The sequence below is a fragment of the Ovis aries genome, chromosome X (genome assembly GCF_016772045.2).
Source record: "Ovis aries strain OAR_USU_Benz2616 breed Rambouillet chromosome X, ARS-UI_Ramb_v3.0, whole genome shotgun sequence".
Lineage (NCBI taxonomy): Eukaryota > Metazoa > Chordata > Mammalia > Artiodactyla > Bovidae > Ovis > Ovis aries.
In genome coordinates, this window is record NC_056080.1 from 126028984 (window position 1) to 126043622 (window position 14639).

A 14639-nucleotide genomic window follows, 5' to 3' on the forward strand; every position below is an offset into this window, starting at 1 on the left:
ATATAAGTTAAATAAGCAAGATGACAATATACAGCCTTGACATACTCCTTTTCCTATTTGGAACCAGTCTGTTGTTCTGACTGTTCTGACCAGTCAGACCAGTTCTGACTGTTGCTTCCTGACCTGCATACAGGTTTCTCAAGAGGCAGGTCAGGTGGTCTGGTATTCCCATCTCTTGAAGAATTTTCCACAGTTTATTGTGATCCACACAGTCAAAGGCTTTGGCATAGTCAATAAAGCAGAAGTAGATGTTTTTCTGGAACTCTCTTGCTTTTCCATGATCCAGGGGATGTTAGCAATTTGATCTCTGGTTCCTCTGCCTTTTCTAAAACCAGCTTGAACATCTAGAATTTCACGGTTCACGTATTGCTGAAGCCTGGCTTGGAGAATTTTGAGCATTACTTTACTATTGTGTGAGATGAGTGCAATTGTGTGCTGGTTTGAGCATTCTTTGGCATTGTCTTTCGTTGGGATTGGAATGAAAACTGACCTTTTCCAGTCCTGTGGCCACTGCTGAGTTTTCCAAATTTGCTGGCATATTGAGTGTAGCACTTTCACAGCATCATCTTTCAGGATTTGAAATAGCTCAACTGGAATTTCATCACCTCCACTAGCTTCATTTGTAGTGATGCTTTCTAAGGCCTACTTGACTTCACATTCCAGGATGTCTGGCTCTAGAGGAGTGACCACACCATCATGATTATCTGGGTGGTGAAGAGTTTTTTTGTATAGTTCTTCTGTGTATTCTTGCCACCTCTTCTTAGTATCTTCTGCTTCTGTTAGATCCCTACCATTTCTGTCCTTTATCGAGTCCATCTTTGCATGAAATGTTTCCTTGGTATCTCTAATTTTCTTGAAGAGATCTCCAGTCTTTCCCATTCTGTTCTTTTCCTCTATTTCTTTGCATTGATCTCTGTGGAAGGCTTTCTTATCTCTCCTTCATATTCTTTGGAACTCTGCATTCAGATGCTTATATCTTTCCTTTTCTCCTTTGCTGTTTGCTTCTCTTGTTTTCACAGCTGTCCTGGGAAGCAAAGGCCTCCCCAGACAGCCATTTTCCTTTTTTGCATTTCCTTTCCTTGGGGACGGTCTGGATCCCTGTCTGCTGGACAACGTCACAAACCTCCATCCATAGTTCATCAGGCACTATCTCTATCAGATCTAGTCCCTTTGGACTGGCCAAATACAAAAATCTGACAAAACCAGTTACTGGCAAAGATGAGGAACAACAGGAACTCTCATTTGTTGTTAGTGGGAATGCAAAATGGTACAGTCACTTTGGAAGCAATGTCTTACATAGCTAAACCTTGTCATATGATATGATCTCGCAATTTTGCCCCTAGATAGTGCACCAAGTGATTTGAAAGTTAATGCCCACACAGAAACATGCACCTGAATTGTATAAAGCTTAATTCATACTCTCTGCCTCTCTCTCTCTCTCTCTCACACACACACACACACACACACAAATTGGAGGCAACCAAAATGTCCTTTACTACCTGAATGTTTAAACTAACTACAGAACATCAATATAACAGAATATTATTCAAGAATAAAAAGAAATGGGCTATCAAATCACAAAAAGAAATGGATGAAACTTAATGATCTTATTAAGTATAATAAGCTAGTCTGGGAAAGGTTATACACTGTGAAAGTTGCTCAGTCATGTCCAACTCTTTGTGACTCCGTGGACTGTAAGTCCATGGAATTCTCCAGGCCAGAATACTGGAGTGGGTAGCCTTTCCCTTCTCCAGGGGATCTTCCCAAGCCAGGGATCGAACGCAGGTCTCACAGTCTGGAAAAGGTTATACACTGCATGATACCAATTATACCACATTCTGGAAAAGGTAAAACTGTAGCGCGAATAAAAAATAGCAGAGGTTTTTTTTTTTCCTTTTGCTTCAAAATAATTTTATTGGTTTGGATACAGTTTGTCAACACTCAACTACTCTTCTTCCTTGATGTGAAAATCCACTCCATCGGGGTCTCCGGTGTCCCATAACTCATATACTGTAATGTTACTCTGTGCGTCACCAAGAACCTCGATATTGGGACATTGGCGTCTATCACCGGTTGCCGCGATGAGTTTCAGATTCCCCATCCTGGACACAAGGTTCACAAGTTTCGTCTTGACCTGGGTTAAGGCACCGCACATACAGTCTTTGTAGGGGGAAGCCTGTATCTTCTTTCTTCCTGGAGGGCCAGATGAACAGCCCTGATGGCCAGGAGGAGTGCACACGTTACTTTCGTCATCGCCTCCGGGAAACTTCAGGATCACCAAAAACATGAGGAAGATTAACAGCCAGTGCGAATTGCTCCCAAACCAGCCTGGGGCATGCTCTGGTTGATTCTGCCGAATTCGGAAGTGCCTTCCGCTGGGCACCATCCATGGGGGTTCTTCAGCTTCATCTCTCAGGACATAAAACATATAGGCAAAGACAAATGAGATAAACGTAGACCAAAAAAATAACCATATTACCAACCGCATCGTGAGCTGAGACGAAGTGGCTCCTGGTGTGCTGGTCTGCGCTGGCACCTGGAGACTGAGGACCAAGCAGGGCTGGGCCCTTGGTGACGTCACAGAGGGCCCCGCCCCCACCAGAACCCATGTGGCCATGGGATGACTTCAGAGCAGAGGGTAAGGAGGCCTGCAGGGGTCAAACGGGAGTGGGGCTTAAAGGGACATGGGGACATTGCCAGTGGGCAGTTGAAAAAAATTAAAAAAAAAAAAAAGAACATTCTATCCATCCTTGATCAGGCCCTATTTGTAGCCCCATAGCACTGAGTGATTAAGTTCTTTCTAGTATCCTGCCTTGCCCAATTTTTTTCTCTTGAGTTTATGTATTTCTGAAAATGTTTTTCTTTTAATGTATTTCTGAAAAAAAAAATTTTAAATTACTTTCCATTTTATATCTCCAGTGTGGTGCTGTCTCTTTGCTCAGCACCTGAAGAACAGTGTTGATTTATGTAGGTTGTCCATATTTTGCCTTTTTGATGACAGTGACTTTCTTTAGAGGTTTTGATATTCTAATTGATAGGGTAAATTGCAACTTGTTTTAAAAGTGTAAAATGAACACCAAACATAACCAAATAAACACTGGTGTTTAAAACAAAACCAGAATGGGGGGGCAGTCCTAAGATGGTGGAGGAATAGGACGAGGAGACCACTTTCTCCCCCCACAAATTCATTGAAAGATCATTTGAACGCTGAGGAAATTCCACAAAACAACAAACAACTTTTGAACATTGGTGTAGAATACCAGCCACCCAGAAAGGCAGCCCATTATCTTCGAAAGGAGGTAGGACAAAATATAAAATCTAAAAAGAGAGACAAAAGAGTTAGGGATAGAGATCCATCCCGGGAAGGGAGTCCTGAAAGAGAAGAAGTTTCCAAATACCAGGAAACACTCTCATTGGCGGGTCTGTGGGGAGTTTTGGAATCTCAGAGGGCAACATAACCGGGAGGAGAAAAATAAAAAAAAATAAAACCCACAGATTATGCACCTTACCACAACTCCCAGCAGAGAAGTAGCCCAGATGCTCACATCCACCACCAGCAAGTGGGGGCTGAACAGGGAGGTGTGGGATGCATTGCTTAGGGTGAGGATTGGGCCTGAATTACCTGGGAACAATCTGAGAGAGCTAACATGAGATAGCAACCCAAACTGTGGGATAGCCAGAGAGAGAGAGAAAGAGAGAGAGAGAGAAAAGAGCGAGCGAGAGAGAGAAAAAAACCTTCCCTGCAAAAAGCTCTAACCTAAGGCACTGCCAGGCCTGCTCACAGAACAAAGGACTGAGTGAATACCAGAGGAGAGTTAGCTGGCTGAGAACCGGCCCTTCCCCTGCCAGAGGCAGAGAGGCAGGCGGGCGACAGCCAGAGCCAGAAAGGGGCAATCTCAGCCCAGAGACAGCATCCTCTTCCAAACTGTGAGCAGGCTCCCAGTTCCTAACCAAGTCTTCCTGGGATCCTGGATGGTTGACATCTGCCAGGATGGTCACAGCCAGAGATCAGCTCCCCAGAGGAGACACATGGCACACTTGAGACGATGCTCCCGCTGCACACCCAGGTAAGTGAGCAACTGGGATGGGGGAAGTGATAAACCTCCTGGATAAGACCACCGCACATCTGGGGAGAGTGTACTCACCAAGTACCTGGTCGCCTGAGCTACATGGACCTGGGAAGGGCACAAAACGCAATCCCAACTGAGTCTGTGCTTCTTTTTGGAGTACCCAAGAACCTGAACCTGAGCAGCTTAGACCTGGGAAGTGCCCGCAACCCAGGGCCCACTTTAGACAGTTCCACTTCAGAGCAACCTGGAGCCTGAGCGGTGTAGACCAGGAAAGCACACACGCATTGAATGGGGGCAACCCAGTGTGGCCCAGACACTGCGAGCACTCCCCACACATGCCTATGATATTTGTTTGCAGTGTTCCTCCCTCCCCACAGCATGACTGAACAAGTGAGTCTAAATAAGTGACCACCTTCGCCCTCTTGTGTCAGGGCAGGAATTAGGCACTGAAGAGCCTTGCAAACAGAAGAAGCCAAAATAAACAGATGAACTGCTTTGGAAGTGACAGGTGCAATGGATGAAAACCCTGTAGTTAGCACTGACTATATTGGAAGGGGCCTGTAGACCTTGAGAATTATAAGCTTGAACAAGGAACTATCTGAAACTGAACTGACCCCACACTGCCCACAACAGCTCCAGAGAAGTTCCTTGATATATTTTACTATTATCATTAAAATTTTTTAAAAAAATTTTAAGTCCATTATTACTCCTTTAATTTTCATTTTTATAACCTACTATTTCTTTGCAAAAAAGATGCTATTTTTAAAGCAAATTTCATATATATTTTTAATAATGTTTGTGATTTTGTTTTGTTTTGTTAATATTGTATTGTTGAGAGTCTAATGTCTAGTCTAGTTTTTTAATCTTTGCTTTTTGGTATTTGTTATCATCTTTGTACCTTTAAGAATCCAGAAGATGGCAGAGGAATAAGACATGGAGAGCACTTTCTCCTCCACAAATTCATCAAAAGAACACTTGAACGCTGAGCAAATTCCACAAAGCAACTTCTGAATGCTGGCAGAGGACATCGGGCACCCAGAAAGGCAATCCATAGTCTTTGAAATGAGGTAGGACCAAATATAAAAGATAAAAAGAGAGACAAAAGAGGTAGGGATGGAGATCTGTCCCGGGAAGGGAGTCTTAAACGAGGAGAAGTTTCCAAACACCAGGAACCACTCTCACCGGTAGGTCTGTGGGGAGTTTTGGAATATCACAAGGCAACATAACCTCGAGGAAAAGTAAATAAATAAATAAAAACCACAGATTACATGCCTAATGGCAACTCCCAGCACTGGCAGCCACCACCAAGAAGTGGGGGCTGAACAGGGAGGCGCGGCCGGCAATGCTTAGGGTAAGGCCTAGGACCAAGTGCCCTGAGGGCAATCTGACTGAACTAAGGTGAGATAGCAACCCAAACTGTGGGATAGCCAGAGAGAGAGAAAACTATCCCACAGAAAGCCCTAACCTAAGGCACTGCCAGGCCCGCTCACAGAAAAAAGGACTGAGCAAATACCAGAGGAGAGCTAGGCAGCTGCACACTGGCACATCCTCCGCTGGGGGCAGGGGGCAGGTGGGTGCCAGCCAGAGCTGGAAAGGGGCAAACAGCCCCAGAGATGGCATCCTCTACCAAACTGCGCTCACCAAGCACCGGGTCGCCTGAACTGCTCGGACCTGGGAAGGGCACAATACGAAGGCCCAACCGAGTATGCACCTTTGCAGAGTACCCAAGAATCTGAACATGAGCGGCTTACACCTGGGAAGTGCATGCAACCCAGGGCCCACCTCAGACAGTTCCCCGGCAGAGCAACCTAGAGCCTGAGAAGTGTAGACTGGGAAAGCACACACACCACGAGTTGGGGGAAGCCCAGTGTGGCTGAGACACTGGAGCACTCCCCACACATGCCAGTGATATTTGTTTGCAGTGTTCCTCCCTCCCCACAGCACGACTGAACAAGTGAGCCTAAATAAGTGACCACCTTCGCCCCCTTGTGTCAGGGCAGAAATTAGACACTGAAGAGACCAGTAAACACAGGAAACTAAAATAAACAGATGAACTGCTTCGGAAGTGACAGTTGCAACAGATTAAAATCCTGTACTTAGCACCGACTACATTGGAAGGGGCCTATAGATATTGAGAAGTATAAGCCAGATCAAGGAACTATCTGAAACTAAACTGACCCCGCACTGTCTGCAACAGCTCCAGAGAAATTCCTAGATATATTTTTACTATTATCATTTTTTTAATTAATTTTTTTTAAATTTTAAGTCTTCTATTACTCCTTTAACTTTCATTTTTATAACCTACTATTACCTTGCAAAATAAGACCCTATTTTAAAGCAAACTTCATATATATATATATATATTTGATAATTTTTGTGACTTTGTTTTGTTTTTTTAATATTGTATTTTTGAGCATCTAGCATCTACTCTAGATTTTTAATCTTTGATTTTTGGTATTTGTTATCAATTTCATACCTTTAAGAACCCAATCCTCAGTACCCATTTTTACTTGGGAGTGTGATTACTGGCTTGATTGCTCACTCCCCCTTTTGACTTTCCTTTTTCTCCACCAGGTCACCTCTATCTCCTCCCTCCCCCTTCTTTTCTCTACCTAACTCTGTGAAACTCTTTGGGCATTCCAGGCTGTGGAAATACTTAGGGAACTGATTACTGCCTGGATCTGTCTCTCTACTTTTGATCCCCCTTCTCCTCCTAGTCACCTCTGTCTCCTTCTTCCCTCTTCTCTTCTCTGTGTAACTCTGTGAACATCTCTGTGAACATCTCTGAGGGGTCCAGACTGTGGAGCTCACATAGGGAATTGATTACTGGCTAGATTGCTCTCTCCCCTTTTGATTTCCCCTCTCCTCTTCCTGGTGACCTCTATCTCCCTCCTCCCTTCTTCTCGTCTCCATGTAACTCTATGAGCCTCTCTGGGTGTCCTTCACTGTGGAGAAACTTTTCATCATTAGCCTGGATGTTTTACCATCAGGGTTGTATAGATGGAGAAGTCTTGAGGCTACTTAAGAATAAGACTGAAAACCAGAGGCAAGAGGCTTAAGTCCAAAACCTGAGAATACCAGAGAACTCCTGACTCCAGGGAACATTAATTGATAACAGTTCATCCAAAAGCCTCCATACCTACACTGAAACCAAGCACCACCCAAGAGCCAACAAGTTCCAGAGCAAGACATACCATGCAAATTCTCTAGCAATGCAGGAAAATAGCCCTGAGCTTCAATATACAGGATGCCCAAGTCACAACAAACACATAGACACCTCAAAACTCACTACTGGGCATTTCACTGGACTCCAGAGAGAAGAAATCCAGACCCACCTACCAGAACACCGTCACAAGGTTCTCTAACCAGGAAACCTTGACAAACCACCTGTCCAACCCCACCTACAGCAAGGAACCTCCACAATAGAGGAACCACAAACTTCCAGAATATGGAAAGTCCACCCCAAACTCAGCAATCTAAACAAGATAAAAAGGTAGAGAAATACTCAGCAGGTAAAGGAAGAGGATAAATGCCCACCAAAGTAAACAACAGAGGAGGAGATGGGGAGTCTACCTGAAAAAGAATTGAGAATAATGATCGTAAAAATGATCCAAAATCTTGAAAACAAAGTGTAGTTACAGATAAATAGCCTGGAGACAAGGATTGAGAGGATGCAAGAAATGTATAACAAGGACATAGAAGAAATAAAAAAGAGTCAATCAATAATGAACAATGCAATAAATGAGATCAAAAACACTCTGGAGGAATCAAAAGAGGAATAATAGAGGCAGAAGATAGGATAAGTGAGGTAAAAGATAGAATGGTAGAAATAAATGAAGCAGAGAGGAAAAAAGAAGAAAGAATTAAAAGAAATGGGGACAACTTCAGAGACCTCTGGGACAATGTGAAATGCCCCAACATTTGAATCATAAGAGTCCCAGAAGAAGAAAACAAATAGAAAGACTGTGAGAAAATACTTGAGGAGATAATAGTTGAAAACTTCCCTAAAGTGGGGAAGGAAATAGTCACCCAAGTCCAAAGACCCCAGAGAGCTCCACACAGGATAAACCCAAGGCAAAACACCCCAAGACACATATTAATCAAATTAACAAAGATTAAACACAAGGAACAAATATTAAAAGCAGCAAGGGAAAAACAACAAATAACACACAAGGGGATTCCCATAAGGATAACAGCTGATCTTTCAATAGAAACTCTTCAGGCCAGAAGGGACTGGCAAGATATACTTAAAGTGATGAAAGAGAAAAACCTACAACCCAGATTACTGTACCCAGCAAGGATCTCATTCAAATATGAAGGAGAAATCAAAAGCTTTACAGACAAACAAAGGCTCAGAGAAGTCAGCACAATGAAACCTGCTCTTCAACAAATGCTAAAGGATCTTCTCTAGACAGGAAACACAGAAAAGCTGTATATACTCGAACCCCAAACAACAAAGTAAATGGCAATAGGATCATACTTATCAATAATCACCTTAAACATAAATGGGTCGAATGCCCCAAACTAAAGACAAAGAATGGCTGAACGATATGAACACAAGACCCTGTATATGTTGTCTACAAGAGACCCACCTCAAAACAAGGGACACATATGGACTGAAAGTGAAGGGTTGGAAAAAGATATTTCATGCACATGGAGCCCAAAAGAAAGCAGGAGTAGCAATACTCATATCAGATAAAATAGACTTTGAAATGAAGGCTGTGAAAAGAGACAAAGAAGGACACTACATAATGATCAAGGGATCAAACCAGGAAGAACATATAACAATTATAAATATATATGCACCCAGCATAGGAGCACCGCAATATGTAAGGCAAATGATAACAAGTATGAAAGGGGAAATTAACAGTAACACAATAATAGTGGGTGACTTTAAGACCCCACTCACACCTATGGATACGTCAACCAAACAGAAAATTAACAAGGAAACACAAACTTTAAATGATATAATGGACCAGTTAGACCTAGTTGATATCTACAGGGCATTTCACCCCAAAACAATGAAGTTCACCTTTTTCTCAAGTGCACATGGAACCTTCTCCAGGATAGATCAAATCCTGGGCCATAAATCTAGCCTTGGTAAATTCAAAAGAATTGAAATCATTCCAAACATCTTTTCTGATCAGAATGCAGTAAGATTAGATATCAACTACAGGGCAAAAAACAAAAAACAAAAAACAAAAAACTACTAAAAATACAAACATATGGAGGCTAAACAATATACTTCTGAATAACCAACAAATCACAGAGGAAGTCAAGAAAGAAACCAAAATATGCATAGAAACGAATGGAAATGAAAACACAGCAACCCCAAACCTATGGGACTCAGTAAAAGCAGTGCCAAGGGGAAGGTTCATAGCAATACAAGCTTACCTCAAGAAACAAGAGAAAAATCAAATAAATAATCTAACTGTACACGTAAAGCATCTAGAAAAGGAAGAAATGAAGAATCCCAGGGTTAGCAGAAGGAAAGAAATCACAAAAATTAGGGCAGAAATAAATGCAAAAGAAACAAAGGAGACCATAGCCAAAATCAACAAAGCTAAAAGCTGGTTCTTTGAGAAGATAAATAAAATGGAGAAACCATTAGCAAGACTCATCAAGAAACAATGGGAGAAGAATCAAATCAACAAAATTAGAAATGAAAATGGAGAAATCACAAGAGACAACACAGAAATACAAAGGATCATAAGAGACTATATCAGCAACTATATGTGAATAAAACGGAAAACTTGGAAGAAATGGACAAATTCTTAGAAAAGTATAAATTTCCAAAACTGAACCGGGAAGAAATAGAAAATCTTAACAGACCCATGGCAAGCATGGAAATTGAAACTGTAATCAGAAATCTTCCAGCAAACAAAAGCCCAGGGCCAGACGGCTTCAAAACCGAATTCTACCAACAATTTAGAGAAGACCTAACAGCTATCCTACTCAAATTCTTCCAGAAAATTGCAGAGGAAGGTCAACTTCCAAACTCATTCTATGAGGCCACCATCACCCTAATACCAAAACCATTCAAAGATGCCACAAAAAAAGAAAACTACAGGCCAATATCACTGAAGAACATAGATGCAAAAATCCTTAACAAAATTCTAGCAAATAGAATCCAACAACATATTAAAAAGACCAAGTGGGCTTTATCCCAGGGATGTAAGGATTCTTTACTATCCACAACTTAATCAATGTGATTCACACATTAACAAATTGAAAGATAAAAACCATATGATTATCTCAACAGATGCAGAGAAAGTCTTTGACAAAATTCAACATCCATTTATGATAAAAGCCGTCCAGAAAGCAGGCACAGAAGGAACAGATCTCAACATAATAAAAGCCAGCTATGATAAACCCACAGCAAACATTATCCTCAATGGTGAAAAATAGAAAGCATTTCCCCTAAAGTCAGGAACAAGACAATGGTGCCCACTCTCACCACTACCATTCAGCATAGTTTTGGAAGTTTTAGCCACAGTGATCAGAGAAGAAAAAGAAATTAAAGGAATCCAGATTGGAATAGAAGAAGTAAAACTCTCACTGTTTGCAGATGACATGATCCTCTACATAGAAAACCCTAAAGACACCACCAGAAAATTACCAGAGCTAATCAATGAATAGAGTAACATTGCAGGATATAAAATTAACACACAAAAATCCCTTGCATTCCTATACACTAACAATGAGGAAACAGAAGGAGAAATTAAGGAAACAATTCCATTCACCATTGCAACGAAAAGAATAAAATATTTAGGAATAAATCTATCTAAAGAATCAAAAGACTTATATATAAAACTATATATTATAGTTTATATTATTTATAAAACTATAAAACACTGATGAAAGAAATCAAAGATGAAACAAATAGATGGAGAAACATACCATGTTCATGGATCAGAAGAATCAATACAGTGAAAATGAAGATAATTTCCAAAGCAATCTATAGATTCACTGCAATACCTCTCAAGTGACCAATGGTTTATTTCAGACTACTAGAACAAATAATATCCCAATTTATATGGAAATACAAAAAAACCTCGAATAACCAAAGCAATCTTGAGAAAGAAGAATGGAACTGGAGGAATCAACCTGCCTGACTTCAGGATACACTACAAAGCTACAGTCATCAAGACAGTATGGTTCTGGCACAAAGACAGAAATATAGATCAGTGGAACAAACTAAAAAGCCCAGAGATAAATTCACACACCTACCTCTTTGACAGAGGGAAGAAAATACAATGGAAAAAAGACAATCTCTTTAACAAGTGATACTGAGAATGCTAGTCAACCACTTGTAAAAGAATGAAACTACAACACTTTCTAACACCATACACAAAAATAAACTCAAAATGGATTAAAGATCTAAATGTAAGACCAGAAACTATAAAACTCCTAGAGGAAAACATAGGCAAAACACTCTCCGACATACATCACAGCAGGATCCTCTATGATCCACCTCCCAGACTAATGGAAATAAAAGGAAAAATAAACAAATGGTACCTAATTAAACTTAACAGCTTTTGCACAACAAAGGAAACTATAAGCAAGGTGAAAAGACAGCCTTCAGAATGGGAGGAAATAATAGCAAATGAAGCAACTGACAAAGAATTAATCTCAAAAGATTAATAGAAGCAGCTCCTGCAGCTCAATTCCAGAAAAATAAATGATCCAATCAAAAACCGGGCCAAAGAACTAAACAGAAATATGTCCAAAGAAGACATACAGATGGCTAACAAACACACGAAAAGATGCTCAACATCACTCATTGTCAGAGAAGTGCAAATCAAAACCAGAATGAGGTACCACTTCACACAAGTCAGAATGGCTGCTATCAAAATACCTACAAAAAATAAATGCTAGAGAGAGTGTGGAGAAAAGGGAACCCTCTTACACGGTTGGTGGGAACGCAAACTAGTACAGCCACTATGGAGAATCATGTGGAGAAATTCTTTAAAAAACTGGAACTAAGACTGCCATATTGCTCAGCAATCCCACTGTTGGGCATACACACCAAGGAAACCAGAAAGAGACACGTGTACCCCAATGTTCATTGTAGCACTGTTTATACTAGCCAGGACATGGAAACAACCTAGATGTCCATCACTGTTTACACTAGCCAGGACATGGAAACAACCTAGATGTCCATCGGCAGATGAATGGATAAGAAAGCTGTGGTACATATACACAATGGAATATTACTCAGACATTAAAAACAATGCATTTGAATCAGTTCTCATGAGGTGGATGAAACTGGAGTCTATTATACAGAGTGAAGTAAGTCAGAACGAGAAACACCAATACAGTATACTAGTGCATATATATGGAATTTAGAAAGATGGTAATGATGACCCTATATGCGAGACAGCAAAAGAGACACAAATGTATAGAACAGTCTTTTGGACTCTGTGGGAGAAGGCGAGGGTGAGATGATCTGAGAGACTAGCATTGAAACATGTATATTATCATATGTGAAACAGATTGCCAGTCCAGGTTCAATGCATGAGACAGGGTGCTCAGGGCTGGTGCACTGGGATGACCCAGAGGGATGGGATGGGGAGGGAGGTGGGAGGGGGTTCAGGATGGGGAACATATGTACAGCCATGGCTGATTTATGTCAACGTATGGCAAAAACCACTACAATATTGTAAAGTATTTAGCCTCCAGTTAAAATAAGTAAATTTTAAAAAGTAAAATAAATATATTAACTAAAAAAAAATAAAACAAACCAGAATGAATTTATAAGGACTGAAATGAAACAGTAACTTCTCTCCTCAAATAGAGGGGAATATTGGAAACTTTTAGAAACTGAATAAAATTATTCACTATTGAAACAGTTGAGGAAATTACATGAGAGGAGTGACTTTATTTTCCCTTAAGTGCTCACCAATGTTCTCTTTATTTTTATTATTATTATTATCTGAGTATGTACACACCATTACTGATTATCAAGCATCCATTTTAGAATGCAGAGAATTGTCTTATACACTATTAATTTTGAAGCAATGTTATATAAAGTGTACAAGGGCCTATGAAAAACAGAGGGAGCTACAAAAAATCCTGACACTTACTAGACACATCAGCAGAAGCATTCACCTCACACATAGATACATAAGAAATCATAAATAATCGCTCCCTTAATGCAATAAGTTCTGAAGTAATTTATAATGCATCCATCGATAAATGACATGTGGTTACCAAAAATTCAATATTTGCCAAATTGCACAGGCATTTGGATACCCTCATTCATCAAAAAATTCTATATAAGTAAGACTTTCCCTCAATATTCTAGGCTTATATGTTTGCAGAATTAAAAAATTGTAACTATACCACCGAGTAAATATCATACCAGCATTTATCTGTGAAAAAAAAAAGATTGGTTTCAATACAATGGAAAATTCAACAGCTATGCCCACCTAAACTCAAAATTCTTGTCTTCTCTGGGTTGAATTCCTTTCCCTAATACATGAAGTGAAGAAGGAGTTTGGGGGTTTAGAGGAGGAAGACACCTTCAGGTTAGTCACCTGGCTATAAAAACTCCCCTGGCTCTAGATTTTCCCACAATCCTGATCTGGTCCCACTAAGTTTTGGAGACAATAGAAAAGGTTTCAGGTGCTGAGGTCCTCCATGCCTGGTGCCCCTGCTAACAACATGGCAAGAGATAGAACTATTTGAGCACCTACCACTCAGAGTTAGATGTTGTTAATATTTAGGTATATTTACTTTACCCCTTAACTTTCATCCCATTTCCATTCCCCTCTCACTTTCCAAGGGATACTCCTACCCTGAATGTGATATGTAATTTCTAGCCACATTGTAGGTACACAGAAGGGTACATCTAAGCAACTACAGTAGGCCAGGCTTCCCAGATGGCACTAGTGGTAAACAAACCACCTGTCGATGCAGGAGACCTAAGAGATGTGAGTTTGATCCCTGGGATGACATGGCAACCCAGTCCAGTATTCTTGCCTGGAGAATCCCATGGACATGGGAGCCTGGAGAGCTATAGTCCACAAGGACGCAAAGAGTCAGACACATCTGAAGTGACTAAGCATGCTTGCACGCTACAAAAGTGCTTGGGATTAGAGATATAAAGATGAATAGTCTCAGCAGATTCTTCTCTGATTGCACTGCTACCATGATCAGTGGCTAAGAAATTAGAAAATGTGACTTTTACATAGGAGAGCACCACTGTCACAGACATGCCCAGTTGTGGGAGTGAAAGACCCTGCACGACCCACCCTTTCCATGAGCACCTCTCCCCCACCAGATGGTCAGGGATTACAACAGACAACAGTGAGCATCGCCGGTCATCACCACAAACTTTGGCTCCTTTGGATATAAAATGTTGAGAGTACCTGAATACGGCTCCTTCATCTTGAATCTCAGAGCTTCAGATGTTCACAGTTAACTGGGTAAGATGTGTCTGCTTGTTGTAGAGGCCCCTGTTATTGTGGAGGAGTGAGTATACTTGGGAGGAAGGGAAGTGGACCCTCAGGACGAAAGTAGTGGGAGAAGCAGGGGAGGTAGGCCAGCCGTCAATTCCTGGAGGAA

General features: G+C 41.0%; 2 protein-coding genes across 2 annotated transcripts in view; one reads left to right on the forward strand and one right to left on the reverse strand.

Annotated features, from left to right (window-relative positions):
* Window positions 1-1945: 1945 nt before the first annotated feature.
* Window positions 1946-2488, reverse strand: LOC114111688 (protein FAM209-like). Its single transcript, XM_027963486.1, has one exon. It carries the CDS (start codon window positions 2486-2488, stop codon window positions 1946-1948), a length of 543 nt encoding a protein of 180 aa, XP_027819287.1.
* Window positions 2489-4046: 1558 nt separating this feature from the next.
* LOC114111689 (large ribosomal subunit protein eL31-like) overlaps window positions 4047-14639 on the forward strand; it is a 129846-nt gene continuing 119253 nt past the window's right edge. The window contains exon 1 of the mRNA XM_042242359.1: window positions 4047-4067. Coding sequence (XP_042098293.1) covers window positions 4047-4067 — 21 coding nt within the window. The remainder of the gene's footprint in view (window positions 4068-14639) is intronic.

What these genes read in the sequence shown, in the direction of transcription:
- LOC114111688 (XM_027963486.1), bottom strand. Translation starts at nt 2,488, where the DNA reads ATGCGGTTGGTAATATGGTTATTTTTTTGGTCTACGTTTATCTCATTT.